At 36.4% G+C, this 20,330-nt stretch overlaps 1 protein-coding gene across 1 annotated transcript in view; it reads right to left on the minus strand.

Moving 5' to 3' along the window:
• CSMD1 (CUB and Sushi multiple domains 1) overlaps nt 1-20,330 on the minus strand; it is a gene marked incomplete at both ends in the record, with an annotated part of 1,059,366 nt that overhangs the window by 713,774 nt on the left and 325,262 nt on the right. The window contains one exon of the mRNA XM_084202054.1: nt 19,701-19,813. Coding sequence (XP_084058180.1) covers nt 19,701-19,813 — 113 coding nt within the window. The remainder of the gene's footprint in view (nt 1-19,700; nt 19,814-20,330) is intronic.

Below are 20,330 nucleotides of genomic sequence, written 5' to 3' on the forward strand. Positions count from 1 at the left end.
CAAGTATCAGACTGTATCATAGTGTAGTGTATCAGATGTGATAGCAACCAAATTTAAGTATATAATGCAGTGCTTTAAAAGATTTTCAGTTCCATGTTTCAACTAGGGGTTAAACACCCAACTAGTGATCATAAAACTGTGCTGAGTTACACATTTTTAATGATTTAGCTCCGTGTTTATAATCTGAAGGGCACCATTTATCCATTTAAACACTCATTTTAACTAATGACCCATGCAATTGCTTACAGCAAGCATCTATACCTCCCCGTTTGTCTTTGCAATATCTCTGACAACAGAAGTAACCAGGAGAAGGAATGTGAATGTAAAGATTAAAGTAATTTTATAGGTAGACACTACATATTATATGTGGTTCAACCATAATGATATCTAAAACTAACTATAGGCTTATAAAACATGAAAGCTTTATAGAATTTTGTACAGAATTAAAATAAAAATTCATTTTAATTCAGTTTATGTAAGATTTCTAGGTATACAGAAAAGTGTCCTTACAGGTAATTATTACTTATTAGGCGCCTTGAAAGAAAAATGTTCGAACGAGCTCTGATTATAAACACTAATTTTTTTTTTATATTAAGGCATCAAGATGAAGTCAGCTGAGGTCATCAGGAACTAATAAGTCAAAACTAAAAAATGTTCTAGGAAATGGAGGCTTTATGTATGACCATTAGCAAAAACAAAACAGAAGGGCTGAAGGAGGTGATCGCATGGGTTGGGGAAAGGTCAGTAACCGTTTAGGAGTAATGTCCACTAGATTCTTCCAGCCAGCATTCAGAAGGCTATGGTGTGCCATTTAGAATTCAGTAGCAAAAAACCCCAAAACAATAAGGCTTCTACATGTCTCAATTCCTTACAGATCTAAGATTCAATTGAATATCCCCATACACAACATGCAAGTAAGGTTCTTATTCTGCTGTGATGCTTTTTACAGTATTTTAAAATCCCTGTAAGAGTCAAATTGCCCTTTTATAGCTAGAAAGAAGCTGATGAGAGAGTGAAGTGACCAAAACAGAATTTAGCCACTGATTGCCCACTCACCTATTGATTCACAGCTACTCTCTGAAGAGACAAAACACCAGAATTAAAATTTTACAGTAGAACTTTTTTAGTCTAAGGAGAAAAGGTGAGCTAAAGTTCTTAAACAGAAAGTAGTAAGACTGGACTACATTGGGACTACCTTGATGTGATGCTATAGCTTCAGATGTTCATTTCTAGTAGAAATGCTCTGCATATACACACATATTTTGAAGTTTGTGTAAGGATATGGAGATAGCAAAGAGTGACTTTCTGTTAATATAAGAGACATTGTTTTAGGTAAGTCACATCAGTCTTACTCAACCATATTAAGTAATCTCATAATTCCTACCAATATTCTATAAAATACATTAATCTAACATGCAGCTATTGCATGACTTCCAGGGGAAAATAAACAAACAAACAAACAAAATCACAAAAAAACACCCAACCAACCAAATAAAAAAAAAAAACACAAAAACCCCATTTTATCAATGCAATCAAGAGTTCTGACAAAACAGGTTGTCCTCTGCTTGCCTCCTATCTAGTACAAGACAGGACTGTTTTGAATTAACCAGTGAGAGAACCTCCCTTTTTCACTTACTTAGTAGAATACAGAACTTTTGCTTCTATAGCCACATAACCACTTCTGGCAATATGCAGTGCGAGTTGGGAAAAGCATATTGGGAACTGCCAGTGTGAGGGAAGCTGTGTTTTGTCAGTGTGCACACTGCCTTCTTCATGCTCTCCAGAGAGGAAAGGCTGCACAGGAAGAACCTGAGCTCACCCACAGAGACGATACATGGTCTGCAACCACAAGTGGAGATCTTATTCTCTCCAATTATTTGTACTTTTTGCTCACACACATTTTGTCTTTTCAGCGCACCTATGGAGTGGGAGATCTGTTGCAGACATTTTTTCCCTCTTTAACCTAAAGTTCTGTTGTATAAGCAGCTAAGACTTCATTTAAATTAGTACCTCATGGCATTTGACACATGAAAATGGAAGTGAATTATGCTTAGTTTGGATATAGCTGTGATATTAGAGGGATGACGACTTAAGTATTATAGCTGCTTCTCTGTCACAAAAAACCAAATATACATGACATTGATCAAAAGGTAATGGGGAGGAATGGGCTCCAACCTTTTTTTTATGCAGCATACCCATCCTGAAAGGTCCATACAGATTCCCATTACTGTGTGTCAGTGTAACTGAGGAGTAAATCTCAGTTAAACAGTTTAGAAATTGTCTAGACTTTAATAAGTTTCCTAAGTTTTGATAAAGCAAATTGCTCTTGCAATGTTTAATTAGCTTTAAATATTTCCAATTTCACGCCTCCAATATATGTCCCTATACCAGTTAGAATTTCAAAGAAAACTATTTCCCAACAAAAGCCAAACAAGAAAAAAATCTAAATTAAGTTTTCACATTTATTGTATTCTAATGTTCTTTTTCTCTTCCCTTAAAAATTCTTCAGTTCAATCAGTTCATCAGAAGGAGACTAATTTGATATTAATGAGCTGCAATTTAGGGTACCATAGCTTTTTAGCCTATCTTTTCTCACTTTACACAGTATTAAATATAGTTTAATAGTTTTGCCTTTACTACCTGTTCTGTTAATGTCATAGGGTTTGTTTTACAATTTATAATATATTTTAAAACACTGAGGCGTTTTAAAAATCCATTTAACATTCAACAAATACTTCACATGAGTATACACCCGGTAAACGTAATACTGGCCTTATTCATGGTTTCTTTTAGCTGGTACAGGCAGACCTGCTAATTTTAATGTTTTGTTTTAGTCATCACAGGTTCAGGTCCAAGACCATTCAATCCTATGATTTCAACTCAAACACCTGGGCCTCAAAGGATTTATGATGCCCTATTGCCACCTACATTCTCATCAACTCTCTACATTCTGCTCTCAATTTTGTATCACAAGTAATTGAACCTTGTTACCAGTTTTGTTGAGTCTTGACACTTAAAAACACAATAATACAGAGCCTTATTAACTTGTTTGCGGCATCAATTTTGCCCTTTTTTTAAGTCTACATTTTTGTCGTTGTATTTCCATTGAACTAAAATTTACCTATCATGGCACAAAAATACAAAAGCACCAAAACACAAAATGAGACACTAATTTTGGCCCATTGTTCTCATAGCTGCCATTAGAATATACCACATGGATTTACAAAGAAAGAATTGTGGTTTTATTCCATTGTACCAATATAGGCTGGTCCACTGACTGAAAGAAGTTTACTACCACTGTTCTTAAGTATTCTCATCACGTCAACTTTGATCTGAAAAAAACACTTAGACAACTAGACAAGTTACTGACATAAGCAGAGTCTGAGAACAGTTTTTGATGTAAGAGACCTCAACAGTTTAAAATATACTAAAATAGAAAAATCTGTATCTTGAAAATGAAAGTAATATGAGAGCTCTCTGAACTAATTTTTGATTTGCGCCATATTAAACCATAGGAATAGAAGTTCTAAAAAACATCTGAGAACACTTTAAACTGACTGAGCACAATCTCACCAGTTTTACCAATGGACTGTCTTAGTCTTAGAAAGCTTTGTTAGCTGCTAACTACTAATAGTTGTGAGATCTCCAATTCTATATGACATCTGATACTTGAAGTCATGACCATTAATTATTTTAAAAAGACTTTTATCATAAACCTCCTTAAAAAATCCCCACAAAGAACCTAGTGATTTCCTAAATCTGTTAACGCAGTATAATTTTGACATGGGTCTGTAGATACAATTTTATTAAGAGCAAACTCTAATGGATCTGCACTTGATAATAGTAGTAGTGGAGGGAAAAACAAAGATGTATGTGCCTTATTTCCGCCTGTCCAAAAGCATATGGGTAGCAAAATAAAATAAACAATAAATAAATCAATCAATAGACCCACAAAGTTTATGGCAATACTTTTACCAATACCTCCTCTCATATTTTACTAGTTGTTAGCAAAGCCTGTATTCAGGTTGTATTCTGTATTTATGCCCTGGAGTTTAGTAAATTGCTGTGTAGGTTTTATTGTTTCTTTTGTGAGTTTGGTTTGTGTTTCTTTTGGGTCGTGTTTGGTTTGGATTTTTTTTAAATGCCACTACCACTTTTGTTTTTCTGAGTGAAAAGTTTGCAATAACCAGGATTTAGAGGTTCAGTGTGCAAGAAGTTGAGTAAGTTCCATTGCTATCTAAAAACCAAACCCAACTAATCATTAGAAAATGGAAATAAATACAATAGAAAAGAAAGTAAAAAACCCAGACAAAAAACTCCAACCAGAACATTTTTCTTGTATTTATCATTCACACCAGTATTCAGGGAAAAAAAATTTAAAACCTCACAAACCTGAGTATAAATAACTAAATTCTGAATTGATCATGAGTTTCATGAACAACAGCTTGAAATTGCTAAGCCTACAAGGAGTATATTTTCTCTTTTCTTCCCACTTATGCTCCCTTATCTCTCATACAGACCCTAGCACAACCCAAACAGAAAGTCAAATTCCTATAATGTAGAGCTTATCTTTAAAGAAAAAGATTTATGTTTTTTTGTTAGTTATTATCTAAGTCTAAAAAAAAAACCAAAAGAAGATTTGAGGGGCAGCTAAATCCCTAAAATGGCTTTGAAGTGCTGAGTATGACTTAAGCTTTAGCTTTAGCCCTTTAAAAGGTGATTATGGCACTCCATTTTCCAAATCATGTAACAGAGAATAATATTTTAACTTTTGTTTTATTCTCAATTTTCTTTTAAAAGCTACATTTTAAACATGAAGAAAACCCACAACTGACAAGCACACAGTGAGCAAAGAGAAGCAATCTTCAGAATTTGCAGTTGTCATAGAATTATGGTGAGGCTCCCAGAAAAATAATTACCTGCAAACAGACTGAACTCCACACATACTTGACTTCTCACATTCAGGGTGGGGTGGTAATTCTTCCATTTAAAGTCTTCTTTTGCTAAATAAGCTATTTTGCCAGCAGACTTCATCATGATTAAAGTCAGGAATGAATGAGAAAAAAACAACCAACCAACCAAATAAAAACACACACCACAACAACACAATGCTAGAAAAGCTTTTTCTTTGTCCAGGTGAAGAGTAATCAAATGAGCAGCACTGAAATATGTTCCATTTTCTTTTACTGAATTACTGTTTCCCTTTGCTTTACAGAAGAGCTGACTCGACAGCATTGAAGATAACTGCAGTATCCTATAGCCATCCAATCACTCACTGCTTAACTCATTTTTCCCCAAATGCACATTCTCAGTGCTTTATTACAATTGACATTTTTAAATACAAATATGCAGAATAAGATTTTAAAGCCCAAAGAAGCTATTAGTTAAAAAAAAAAAAAAAAAACAACCCAAAACCAAAAACCAAACCAAAACAACAAAAAAACCTCTCAAAAAAACCAAAACCAAAAAGCCTCCAGCTTCTTTGGTATAGCCATGCTGTATTGGAAGGTAAAAATCCAGGCAGGCACAAATCTAATTTCCAGTCAGTTTAGGAGACTTCTTCACTTGCACAGTCACCCAAGAAATTCAAAGCAGATGATTGTGCAAGTTTTCCTCTGCTGCCACCAGGAAGGTGCATATGCAGTGTACATTAAATTGGCTGCATCTTTTAAGAAGTCAGCAAAATTTCACACATTTTGCAGCAGAGATATCAGTTTTCTCACAAGTTTCAGCTTCCAAAACCAGTTTTTCATCTCAAAGCAGAAATGGGAGAGCCTAACCCACTCTGTTTCAGAAAGTTTCATGACTTCACTTCAGTCTCTGAAATGAAAGATTTCCAAAGAACCAAAGAACTCAAATATGAAGAATAATTAAAATTTTTCTAATAAGATAGAATTCTCAAACTAAGTTTCAAGTAAGAGGGATTTACATTGAGATGAAGCATATATTTCATTAAAGGTCCTTTCAGTTCAAATGCTGACTTTCCGTAAAGCTGGGTACGTGGTCTAAATCTTAGATTAAGAAGCAGGCACAAATCCTGAGAAGAATATAGGCATGGAACCTGGGAATGGAAGGAGGGGATCAAGAATGCAAAGGAAGGTACAGCTGGACCTGAATCTGGCAAGGAATGTGAACAATATGAACAGCTTCTGTGGGTGTGTTAGTCAGAAAAAGAGGACAAAAAAAAACCCCAACTGTACTCCCCCAATAAATCAAGAATCACACAATCATTTCGGTTGGAAAGGTCCTCTATGATCATGGAATCCAACCCTTAACTGATCCACTTGTTGTCAACTAGACCATGGCTCTAAATACTATACCCAGTCATTTCCTCGACACCTCCAAGGTGACTCCACCATCTCCCTGAGTAGTCCATTCTAATGTTTAACCACCCTCTTCCTGAAAAATTCCTCCTGAGGACATGGAGGAGGCTGAGCTACTTGATGACTTTTTTTTTATTTCTCTTTTCACTGGCAAGTGCTCTTCCCTCATCTTTCAAGTCCCTGAACCTCAAAGCAATACTTTGACCTCTGCAAGATGTTTGATACAGTCCCCCCAAACTTCCTTGCTTCTAATTTGGAAAGATGTGAGTTTGATGGATGGACCAGTCAATGGAGAAGAATTGGGCGGAAAGCTGCATCCAAAGATGGTGGTCAACAGCTCACTGTCCAAATAGAGATGAATCACAAGAGGTGCCCCTCATGGGTCACATCAGGACTGATACTGCTCAATACTTTTATTAAGGACACATGTGATTGAATGCAGCCTCAGTAGGTGTGCAGCTGAGTTTTGTAGTTGATATGCTTGACAGAAGGGGTGTCATCCAGAAGGATGTTATCAGGGTTTACAAGTAGGCCCATGGAAACTTCACGAAATTCAATCAGGCCAAGTACAAGTCCTGCAACTAAGTCACAGGGCACTCGCTGATATCAGTGCATGCTAAAGAATGAATGGACTGAGAACAGCCCTGTGAATAGGGATCCAGGAATAGCAGTGAATAAGATGCCTGGATGCCTGTAAGTACAGACTGCCTGGATGTGCCAGAAGGCCATCCATATCCTGAGCTACATCAAAAGCAGTGAGACCAGCAGGGTGAGGCAGGGGATCATCCCCTTCTACTCTGGTCTCATAAGACCCCAACCAGAATGCAGCATCCAGGTCTGGAGGCCCCAGCTCAAGAATGTCACAGATGTCTTAGAGCAGGTCCAGGGGCAGGCCATGAAACACCTTTCTTGTTAAGAAAGTCTGAGAGAGTTTGATTGTTCACTATAGAGAAGGTCCAAGGGACATCCCACTGGGATACCTAAAATTATAGGAATGATAGAGAAACTCTTTAACAGGGTCTGAAGTGTTAAGAAGAGTGACAAGGCTTTAAATCATTTTGTAGATTTAGATTAGACATAAGAACATCTTTTACAAGATTATGGTGAAACACTAGACTAGGTTGCTCAGGGAAGTTGTGGATGTCCCATTGCTGGAGGCATTCAAGGTCAGATTTGACTGGGCTTTGAGCAAACTGATCTAGAATAAGATGTCCCTGCTCATTGCATGCAGTTGGAACTAGATGGTCTTTGGGGTTCCTTCCAAACCAAACTATTCTATGATTAAAATGCTCAACTTATAGACAGCTAAGGTATTCAAATTGCTAAGTCACAGAAGGCAAACAGACACTCCAGCTCTGAGATTATTTCTCTAATGTTAACACAGGCCTCTAATGTTAATTGGCTTTTGAAATATTTAATTATTATAATCTATTATTAATAGCTCTGTATCCAGCTATCACAAATTTAGGGAGCTAGTCCAGCAAGGGTCACCAAAGCTACTGGGTAGTACATGGACTAGGAAAAGATTTCACAGTCAACAGTTCTCTGGAGACTTCTAATGAAAACTTTGATTAAAACAGGTAATTTTGAAAACTTAAGCTGCAGCAGGAGAAGTAACTGTTTTATGTATGCCATGATTTATGACTGTGAAGACCTCTAATCCAGTACTGCCATCCTCAGTAACAGACCATAAGTTTTATAAAGGGCTTGCAAGGCCTTAGGACCAATTCCTGCTACAGTCAGGTTCACCCTGCATGAAATTCTCAAACTTGCCTGCAGCTTTGACTTCCTTCATTTAGCTGCAATAGCAATTTCTCTAACTGACTGGCTGTCTAAGGCTAATTTGGTTTCCTTTATTTTTGCCTCCCTTTTTTTCTGATGGTACAACCAGAGTTTTAAATTAATAGGTCTAGCAAACAGTCTATACAGAATGAAGGATTTTGCAACTGACACAATGACATGGTTCAGAGAAATACAAGCCTGCTCTGAGTCTTTGAGAAGTAGAGATAAAGGATACAGTCCAGGGAAATACATGTACAGGAACAATAAGAGTTGAGACAAAGACTCCGCATTAGAAAACCCACAGTTATTAACAACTCACTCATAGTCAACCACAGAAATGCAGACCCAGAAAAAATTTGGTTTAGGAGTAACAAAAACCCAAAAGAGTAGTAGCTAACATGCATGGGACACCATATTAAGTATGGATGAGACACGGAATTGCAGACCATGGAAGAAAGAGAAAACATATAAAATCATTTTAAGTAAGAGTAACCTCAAGTGCATCCTAAACTGATGAATAAGAAAACATCAACTAGCAGACTCAGATGAGCACAGGAAGAATAAGAATTATACTAGGCAAAAGCAGAAACCAATAATTGTTTGTGCAACTATAACTACCCTCTTGTTCTTTTTCCCTTTTCTGTAAAAATTTCATCTGGACTAATAATGAGTAGATACTCAAGACTGATTACTCTAACAATTTTGGATTTCCATAGATACAGAAAGAATGCTGACTCTTTCCCCATAAATAAGATTTTTGCGTGTCTAAAACTGCTGCTTTAACCTTCTTGTGACTTCAGGTTTACAATCCACTAACACAACACAGATGTGCCTTGTGTTGTTAAGCAACTGTAAGAAAGGCAAAGATCTAACACAGTCAAGGAGATTGTGTGACCTTCCAAGCCTCCATAGCTCTTTTCAAGTCAATCCTATAAGCCATCTTCAAAGAACCTTAAGGCAAGATTTCTCTAAAGTATTCCATGCATAAATAATTCTATAAATGTTTTAGGAAGTCTTCCACTATATACAAGATAAAAGATTTCAAAGTGTTAAAGGGTACAAATACAAAATAGAGAGTTAACAAGTACTCTAAGTGGTTTTGCAGACTCATTTATAGCAACACATATACCTAATGAATTTAATGAGATTATTTGGGTGAATAAATGGTATTTAGATATTCAATACACAAAGTAGTCTAATAGATAGTACAAAAACATGGATGGTACAAAAATCTCAAAAGTTCCAGTTAAAAATGCAGTGTCTACATTATGTATACTATAAGCTGTCTAGTCATTTTCTTCGCAATCAACAAGTTAGTGACTTACAAGCTATTTTCTTTATCACTAAGCAAGATCAGCACCTTAGCAAAACTTTAGACATGCTTGTTTTGATGAATATATTGTGTTGCAAACTTCCATCTATCTGCCTTATTATCTGAACTGCAAAAGGAAAACTTGAAAAGTTATGCAAATGAAACCTTCAATATCTGGGAAGCATAGGAAAAACAAAGTAATTGAAAGTGCAATTATTAATGGTTTAGTTATACAAGAGACGATGAAAAGCAAGGTATGTGACTGTATTTATAGCTAACTATCTATCTAACACAGCAAACTATACAACCTTTAATTAATCAGGATAACAGCTGCTAGCTACAGTAACATAGCAAATCCAACTTCCTATTTTCTACCCTAATAACCCACAGGGTTCATTCAAAAAATACTGATTCAACCCAGCATCACACTTCACCTTCTGCCAGTTTAAAAGAATAAAAGTCTGGAAACAAGGATTCCAGATGAGATAGAGATTTTTCTATTTTTATTATTTTTGCAACAAAAGACATAAAATCCCTAAGTCATCTTTGTCAGTGGAGGAAGATTCATAATAAATACAAAGTAGTTATCAACAGCAGCTCTTAGTAAGTTGCAGGGACTTTTCCATAAAGGCAGAAATATAGTTTTCATAATAAAAAGTGATACTACTTTAAGTTAAGGAAAATAGATTACAAAAAACTATAAAAATATTGTCCTGGTTTAGGGCAAATTTGGGGGAAAACCTCCAAAAGGGGGTCCCTCCAGAAAACAAACCCACATGTCCCCTCCCCCCAACCAGTTTGGGAAGGATTCCTCAGAGAGAAGTAGAAAGAACCTCTTTATTTAACAGGCACAGCACCCAGCACACAAAATGAACAATACTGGATGACAGCACTGTTTCACCACTCTGAAAAAGATGACAAATTCAGAAAGTCTCTCTGGGGGTGGTCGCTCTGTTATCAGTCCCTCCGGTGCTGGGGCAGCTGCTGCAGCCACAGGGTGCAAACCCTCGGTGTTCCCAGGTCCCAGTCCAGAGCAGGTTCAAGTAGGTCCAAAAAAGGAAAGGAGAAACAGTCCAGAAAAATTTTGGACTGCTTAGATAAACTAACTAATGAGCAGAGGCCAAAAGCAAGAGCAAGCAGAAACAAAGCAGAAGCAAGAGCGAAAAGCCAAAAGCAGCACTATGTACAGCCCCGTCTGTGTGTCCCACCAGCCGTGGGGGAGCAGCTGATAGCAAAACCAAACCAAACCAAAACAAAACATTCCCTCTTCAGAGCCAGTCTTGAGGGCACAGAACATAATATCCAGCATAAACAGCCCACACGAATGGGGATACAAGCATCCTAGCGTCACCCTAGGACAAATATAAAGGCTACAGCAAACCAGAACTGGTATAGCTGGAAATGCTTTTTTGTTATCTGAGAGCTGAAAAGCCCCTTACAACTTCTCCTACTTTGTGCCAGCCAAAGAAAAAAATAACTTGTTTTACAAATAAGACCACAAATTAATCAAGTCATAGTCAGATTCATTAAAATCCATGTAAGTGACAGTTGTATTTAATTTAATCTGGGATCATCTGAAGGTAAGTTAGCACTACTGAGTATATCCAGTAAAAGAAATTAGGATCTAACTATTCAACCAAATAGACAAATGCATCAAAAATCTCCTGTGAGTAGTTTGGCAATATGCACAAGATGCTGGCAGTATTTTGAGTTCCACATTGGTAAAAAGGAAAAGCCTCAGTCCAGAGTTGAAAGTTCAGGCAAAATGGAGTTTGATGAGAAAACAGGTTTCTTCTTTAACTACTGGCATGCTGACATTTGGCACATTAGTTGCTGTTTGCAATAAGTATGGAGTTAGTAGGGAAGGACACAGGTTGCTTAGTTAAAATTCTATCTACTGCAAATCTTCAAGGCTATGAACAAGAAGTTATTCCATCAAATCCCATTTGGCTGTAAAACTGAACAAACAAAAATGCCAACTCTGTTAAGTCATATTGCATGGCTTGTTTCAGCAAAGCACTTGGAGAAGAGACAAATTCCTTAAATTCCTTATATAGATGATTTTTTTTTTTAATCCATCATAATTTTAGAATTTTAGAAGTTTTGATCTTGTTTACTTATCAAAATATTTCAGCTTCAAGAGAACATATTTTAACTTAAAAAATTCAAGTCCAGATAGAAGGACTAGAGCATTTTGAACAGGAGAGGCAAAGCTAATCTCTTTCTATTCAGTAGGAGTGGGATTTGCTTATTTTGGGTTTTTTTTTTGTTTCTTTGGGGTTCTTTGTTTAAGCTACCTACAACACTGATCTATGGGATTTTTAGATCACACTGCGCATTTGTCCTGGTTCCAGCTATGACAGAATTAAATTTCTACATAGAAGACAGAATGGGGTTTTGAAATTGTGATGAAAACAGTTTTTATAACACAGGGAGGTTTCAGAAATTGCTGGGCAGAGCTTACACAGTGTCGAGGTGTCAAGGCTTTTCTGTCCTTTCAATGACTAGGCTGGAAGTGCACAAGATGTTGGGAGGGAACGCAGCTGGGAGAGCTGACCCCAGCTGACCAAAGGAATATTCTATACCATATGGTGTCATGTTCGGCAATCGAATGGGCAGGGTTGGAGTCTGGCTAGGGCTGCCATTGCTCAGGGATGTTTGGAGAGATGGCATTTGTCTTCCCCAGTAACCACTGATGTGATGGAGCTCTGCTTTTGTGGAGATGTCCGGACCCCTGCCTACTAATAGGAAGTAGTGAATGAAATCCTTGCTTTGTTTTGCTTGCACATGCAGCTTTTGCTTTAACTATTAAACTGTCTTTATCTCAACCCACACATTTTTCACTTTTACCCATCCAATTGTCTCCTGCATTCCACTGTGGGACTGGTGAGCCGGTGGCTGAGTGGTGCTCAGCTGCCCCCTGGGGCCAAATCACAACCATAACCTTAATACTCATTCAGATGAGGCAATGACTGCACTTAGATAATTGTGACATTTCAAAAAACTCTTGAAGTGTTTTTCACAAGTTAATATTAGTCATACAAACACACATCAATGAAGACAGACAAGAAAGAACATGAAACATGATATTAATATAAGCACAGTTGGGATGATGATCTCTCAAGATGTAGCAGTGGCAGGAAACCACTGTAGTAAGTTCTTTAGGCTACACAGAAAGAGAAGCAATCCTGTTACTACACTGACTTTCCACTTCTGTTTTCCATGCTAGAACGGGCTGTTCTGGTTTAGGACTGGCATGTCATAGTAGCAGAGGATTGACTCAATACTTCTCTCTAGTAAGCCCACTTTTACCAAAACATTTTCCCTTTGGGTTTGCAATCTCAAATAGAAGCAGAAATAAGAATTTTTTGGAGGGAGGCTACAAGTCCACTAAATCATTACAAGGTACAAACCAACAACAGGGTGTTTGTTACTGATTTACATACCAAGAACAAAAATCACTGTAGCTCTTACATGGATCAATAAGTCACCAGAAGGCACAAAATAATCCCTTCCAGAATCAGAGGCAGCCAAAAAGACAGTCCCAAGAACTTATCTTAAAACATGTAATTACTTTTTCAAGGGCTACCAGCCACAGGAAGGATGCCTTTCTTTAATTAAGGATTGAGCTGGAAAGATTCAGCCTGTGTGAAAGCTGGAAAGCAGAACACAGCTGACATACCTTACAAATTGACTAACATAATGGCCATAATATAACATAGAAGTAATTATTCCTTTAGATACAAAATTCATGGGTCAATAAGGAGAACTACAACATTTAAATTTTTTAGACAATTCATGTAGGGTCTATTCTGGCACAATTTTCAGTACAGTGTATTTCTTTCTAGGAAATTCTTTCCTAGAACCTCTTATTGGGAAAATTCTGCCCCTGGACATTTAAAGGAAATTAGATTCCAGATTTCTTACTCCTGGTCCTTTGAATATTGCTGAAATTCAGCATTTAAGTGAAAAGAAATTCACTTCTTTAAACCATTCACACATTTCAGAACACAAGCAGAATATGTAAAATATTATCTCTCCTCACAAACGCAGTATTTCATTTTCCAGAATTTTCTGGATTGATGTAGATTTTAAAAATTATTTTCTTTATTTGATATTGTTAAAAATCTTTTCATATATAAATCATGACTATTCTAGATGAGGTAGCAGAGGTCTTACAGAACAGGTTCATAGCCCTGCTAGACCTCTTCTGCCCTGAGATTTTGCTGCTACTAATTATGGCATAGTGTGATACATGAAATATCAGGGTTTTTTTAAATTGCATTATGATTTCTTTCCTGTATGTCATCATTAACAGCCATTCATATGGTATCATTATAAAAAAGATGTTATTTTTAAGAAAAGTTGCTAAAGAAAGAAAAAAAGCCCCAAACATTTTCCTTTCTAAGGACTGCAGTTGACAAAGGAAATCTATATCCACATTCATTTTCAGAAAACAATCACTTTCACTTTAGATAGGTATAAGTACAAATTTCAGCCTTAAAAAAGGTCCTTTTTCAGTCTCTGCTTTCACTATTTAAAGTTTTTGGTTTACTTTATTGTGTGCATATACCAACATATATTGATAAAAGGTTCAACACACATCTCAGTTTGAAAAGAGCAGACTACCAAAATAGCAAGAAGTATTTAACTAAAAATAGAAATATATCAGCCTATTAAAAGGTCTTATGGCAAACTACACTAACAGAAAAAACAACGTCAAAAATGTCAATATTACATTTACAACAGCAGCAGCTTTTACTACAACATTAATGTTAGTTAAGTCTTCTGGCCAAAGAAAAAGCTAAAAAAAAGGCAGTTTGTGCCTTTAACATTTAAAAATATTAAACTCATACAATTTACACTGCTTCTGTCTCCAAAAACCACAGCAGAATAGAAAATATTTACAGGTTTGGGAGTGACAAACTGAAACCTTCCCAAAACCTACACAAGAGAATATAGAACAAACTGCTTAACTCTCAATTTCATCATTAGATACACATTAGAATCTTTTGGAGCTTTTCTGAGCTGGATGTACTAATCCACTAATGTTCACAAGTCATCCACAGTCTCATATCACTGGAACAATCAAAATTGTTCCAATGATTGAATTTGCTAACGGAAAGGTTCCCTGCCCATGGTGGTGGGGGGGTTTTGAGATAGATGATTTTTACAATTTCTTCCAATCTCCTATGATTCTAAGAAAATTAAATATGGTCTAATAGATAAAAGAGCACCCATGACTAAACCACAGAGATTAACTGGCAATGGTTAAAGATCCAGGAGACTACTCATCTCACACTGAATAGCAGGAATCGTTATGCATACAAGTTGCATAAAGTTGGTATTTTCTTGCCAATTTTGCTTCCTACTGAGAACTTGAAATATTTGCCTCAGATTATTCATTGGATTATTCATCCATTCCCAGAAAGTAACTACTTTCATCATGGTATCAGAGTTTGTTGAGAGAATTACAAGGCCATTGACCAAACTCATGGACAACAAGTAGCAAGCAGTTCAAGCACTGAACAAATGACAAGCAAAATTTTACTCTTAAAATTGAGTGCAGAAAAGGTATTCTGGTACTTGATGGAGGAAAACAAGCAAAATAGCAAAACCCAAAAAAAGGTTAGCTTGAGTCCAGAAGTCCATTATCTTCACTGGAGTCCATGTTAACTGTCACAGTTTTAGGAAAATTACCTTGGCAAATTCACGGAATCATACTAAGTTGGTAGAGGAAATGTTTCCTTTTTTTGTTTATTTATATAGCCAAAAGTATCAAACCTTAAAAAAAAAAAAATAAAAAACACAACAACAACAAAAATCAAACCAAACAAAAAACACCAAATACAAAACAAAATCCAACCAAAACAAAATAATCCCCACCATGTAACAGATACTCAAGAAGAACAAGACTTGCTAGAGGTGAAAAAGCCAGAAAATTTCTTCAAAGGCTATATACCATGGAAGTGCATCACTGCTTTCTGCTGTTGATGTCAAAAGGGATTTAAAAAGAAGCTTTGGGAAGGTGCATAAGGGAGGATGAGGTGACTGTCAGTATAAATGTTAATGCTGGGTGTGAGCAGAAAGCTTTGAGAAATCAAAGAACAAAAGAAAAAAGGAAATATGGCCTGCAGGCAAGTAGAACAGAAGGACTTTCTTCCAGCTTTATTGTCTGGCAAGGAACAGATGCTTCTGTAGAACAGAGGTCAAGGAAAGGTATGAACAAACACCAAGTCCAGTATATCTGGCATGTTGTTTAAACACTGTTCACCAATTCTACACTACAAAATACGGTTAGAAACAACAAAAACAACCACATACATCCACACATACAAAAAAACCCAAAAAACCCAAAAAAACCCTAAACCCCCAAAGAAAACAAAACAGACAAAACAAATAAAAACCCCTCTAAACCAAAAAAAACAAACTCAAAACACAAAACAAATCAACCAAAACCACCTCTTAAAATGAGCCAAGCATTGTTAGCCTTAGAGGGCATCTTAATGTTTAGTAACAGACACTGAAGTATGCAAATATAAGCTAAACTCCATAATGGTTCATTTGAGTTTTGTACTTTCACTACTTTTTTTCCACTGTACAGCTGGATTCTCTGAATAGTAGGCCATAGTACTTTAATAGAAGAAAGACCATCAAATTATAAATATGCATAGCAGTTCAGATACTGCTGTAATTTAAAGAACATTTGTCTCTATTGCCAAATACAAGAAAGTTTTCTGTATGGGAGGAATACTTCTGACTTTCCAAAGTAAGCTACTATAATGATACAGCAATGCTGATTTTTAATTCTGTATGTAACCCTCAAAGCATCTTTTTAAAAGATGACTTGTTAACTTCATTCTAGAAAAGTAGGAATAAAACTGATTTTACCAGGGAATTAAGTAAAATTGCACAAGTACACATACTTTGTTTTCTCCTTCTGCAGTCCCTGCAAAGCCTAAACCTATTTCCTATGATTCCACTGCAATTATAAAAAACAAACACATATTACAAAAAGAGGAACTATCTCTCAATTCTCCAATTCCATTGCTAAAAAAATTATGTTTATATATTAAACAGTGATTGTAAGGGTCAATAAATCCTTTAATGGTTTAAGCTGACTGATGCTATAAACTGAAGTTACTACTTCTGAAGTTTATAGTTCTTTTTACTGATATAATCAGATGTTTTGATTTTCCACAGATAATTCTATTTCTAGAAAATAAGAACAGTTCAAGAACCAGAACTTAGACAGCAGGTGTGATCACTGAGAAAAAAATTAAAGAATTATTAGTTAAAAATCTCAGACTCACACATATAAATCTGTTGAAAGAATGATCCAGTAAAGAAACCTACATTTCAGCCTAAGAATTCAGTAACTGCCCAACTGCGTCAGTGTCATTAAACTCTCAGGTCTACTGCCACAAAAATCTGATTTAGTTAATGCTAATATCCACATGGTATATGGTTGACACCAGGCTGTCATGTAAATACCAGAAATATTCAAAGGCTTACAGTGCCATAATGTGGTTTCACAAGCTTCATACTTATTTCTACATTTTAAAAACACAAAGGATCCAGTTATGTCATTGCTGCACAGGAATTGAGGTCATAAATGAAGAATATCCTAAGTTAAATGCACAGGTCAGAATCTTAGTCCAGGGATGAGGATGTAATGTTCTCTTTCTGCTAGGGATACCCAGTATGGGTATATCTTCAGAAGCCATTTGCTCACCATTGAAGTGTTCGCTTGCCTGGTTTCCTGGTTTAGTGCCCTACTGAGTTTTTCAAACTCTGCATCCCAAACCCATAATATCCAAACTCTCAGCTGGCAACAGCATTCAATAGCACTTCAACGCTCCCCTTGCTTCCAACTGAACAGTAATTCACTTACTCAAGAGAAGAATGAAAGAGCTGGCCAAAACCAGGGGTAGGCATACAGTTTAGGAAAGCAAAGTAGCCAGGGATGGATAGCTGGCAGAGTGATTATAAAAACTTCCCCTGACTGGTAATATCTGGTCTGTGTTCCCCTGTCCTAGAGGAACTGAGCACCTGTCTTAAAATCACATGTGACACAGAATCCAGAAGCTGTCACTATTAAAAACTGTCTAGGGAACAGTTATGGAAGTCTTAAACTATGGGGCAAATCAGCTGACCATTGCAGCAGAAATCACTCCAAGCCTTCACAAAAAAACACCTAACCCTTACCCGCTACAATTCCTTCTAGAATCATCAGTACCCACTGCCTGTCTCTAGAGTGAAATGCTGTCACTTGAGTGGCATTCACCACTTTTTCCAGAGCTGGATGTCACATTTTGACATCAATTTAAAGTTCAATGACAGTGCCAGGTTTACAGCCCTAAATTTGAAAGGGGGCAGTGTTGTTTAACCAGAAAGTGGTGCCGTCTGTCACTGTTAATTACAGCTCTTCCTGCTGGGGTTTTTACAAGAAAGTAGGCCAGCAGGAAGTGTCATTATATTACAGTCTGTAGCTCCATGCATGTGTTCCTAAGTTGACAGTCAAGAGATGTCCTTTAGCCGTTTTCACTGTGCTCCTCAATACAAAAAACAAACTGTTCAGATTGCATAAAAGAATGAAATATGCATGCATCTCATATGAGAGAATAATAGAGGTGTGTAAAAAGCAGCTTCCTACTGAGGCAACAAAAACAGTTCCTGATGTGTTCATGATTTCTGATGTTCCTTTTCAATTTACCTTGTAAAGCTTATAAAAGCTATGGCAATGAAACTTAGTCTCCTTACAGCCCTCATATTAGTTTTAAAAAAAAAGAGACTGATTAGATGACTTACCAGATGCTAAGGCTTTGAGAGACAAAGGAAGGGGGAATAGCTACCAAGGAGAGACATAATCTGAGCTACCCACTCAAAGAGAAAAAGCTCAAAACAAAGAAGTTTGAGCTACTCATGACACCTCCTTTGCCCCTGTCTTTTACATCTTTCCCACCTATATAATGTTCTCGATATGCATATTGAATTCAAGAGGAGACTTTAAAAACACTATCATTTCAGAACATTAATGAGAAATGAAAGAAAGAAAGATATCAATAGGGAGTATATTTTGTCACTGTCAAAACAGGAAGGCAAAGTTTCAACAGTCCTAGAAAAACGTGACCAAGGCTCACCAAGTGCCTGAAGGTACCTGTGGTCTCTAAGGTGCTGTGACTTTCTCTAAAGTGGTGACCAATGTAATGGATTTACACACCAGCAAATTCTCTTCCTAGTAAAGAGCTACCATCAAACCATATTACTTTCTACCTCCAGTTCCGCATCAACTGCATCAGAAAAACATTTCAGGCACTTAACTGATTGTAGGCAAATTTTTCAGAATAAACACTCTCAGTCAGGAATTAGATCTATGAAACCACAGGAAGAATCATTTGGAGTTTAAAAAATAATCTGAAAATCAGACTTCTACAACTTTAAGTATTAGAAGACCTGCATTTTCCATGAATAAATTTAAAAATGCCATAAAAAAATCCAAACACACACAGAGTGTTTGGAAAACAACCAATGCAACACCACACAGTCTGAAAACAATCCTGAATTACACCCAAAACACCCTTATAATCCAACAAGCAGGTGACTTAATATGACTGCACCTGTTAATTTTCTCCAGCAAAGGCTGCACTTCTCATAAAATCATTTCCCTAATACTTTGAGCTGTACAAATGGTATTATTCCAGTTTAATGAGTATAATTCTTTGTAGACACAAGAAATGCTTGGCCTTATTTCTAACAAGAACTGAGTATTCACTGCAGTCTAACACCTTCCACAGAGTAAGTTTCAACTGCTTTTTTGTTTTTAATTTTATATATACATATATTTTTATATCATGTCATCTTTTTAATTTTTCACAACAAGAAGATTAGTGATTCATTTTCAAGACCATTTAGGATCCATATCTCCTCTCGTTTTTATTATTACCTCCTTAAGTTAGACATTGCCTTAAGAGGCTTCCAAAAAAATAATTTAGGAAATAACAAGAAAACCATTTAAATGAATCCATCTCTGAATCCAGCTTTGGAGACCTGATAAATTTCATTAAAAAATCCCATCAGAAATTTCAGTATCAGTTTAAATCAAATTTAAAATTCAAAACTATGTCTACAATTAAGTAGCATTTTAAATATGCTACAAAATAAACCCTGCAGTTAATGCAATACCAGCCGATAACTCAAATCCCAAACAGAATTGAAACATCACATTTCAACATGAAAAACATGTATTAAGTTCAGTGAATACCATTAAGAGGAGTTCTTACCTTCATAGATAGCTTTGAATCCTTGAGCACTGACAGCAAAATCTGTGGTGAAACAGAGGGTGAGGATAGATCCTGTGCTCACAATAGATGATGGAAGCTGAAATCCAGATAACCTGTGCAATAAAAAGGTACAAATTACTAATACTTTCTATAATAAAACCCATCAGTAGATGTGATGAGCATTATGATAAACATGTTTTTACATCTGAATTGCAAACACATTATGGGCTTTACCCTGATGCATCTCTAAACATTCATTGCAAAATTTCAAACATATCCTTGACTTTAAAACTCTCCTATGGTAACACATCTATGTGCTCTCCAGAAAACAATGAAAGAAAGACCTACTGGAGACCTTTTTTTAATTTTTTTTTTGTGTGTCTGTGCTAGGACTCATTTTAAGATGAAGACAGAGTAGATACTCAGGTCTTGACTCACTCAGAGATGTTTCCTATGATTTGATGTAGCTTAGACTATCCTGTCTATCCTCCAGGTGCTGCTTCAGAAAACCATGGGTGTCATATGCTCAGTGTGATAAACATTAACTGACTAGAAAACAAACAAACCACCACACTTCCATTTAACAGCTTCAGAAAAAACTACCTTACATTTCTCCTCTTAGTGGTGGTC

The sequence above is a fragment of the Fringilla coelebs genome, assembly GCF_963513975.1.
Source record: "Fringilla coelebs genome assembly, chromosome: 3".
NCBI lineage: Eukaryota > Metazoa > Chordata > Aves > Passeriformes > Fringillidae > Fringilla > Fringilla coelebs.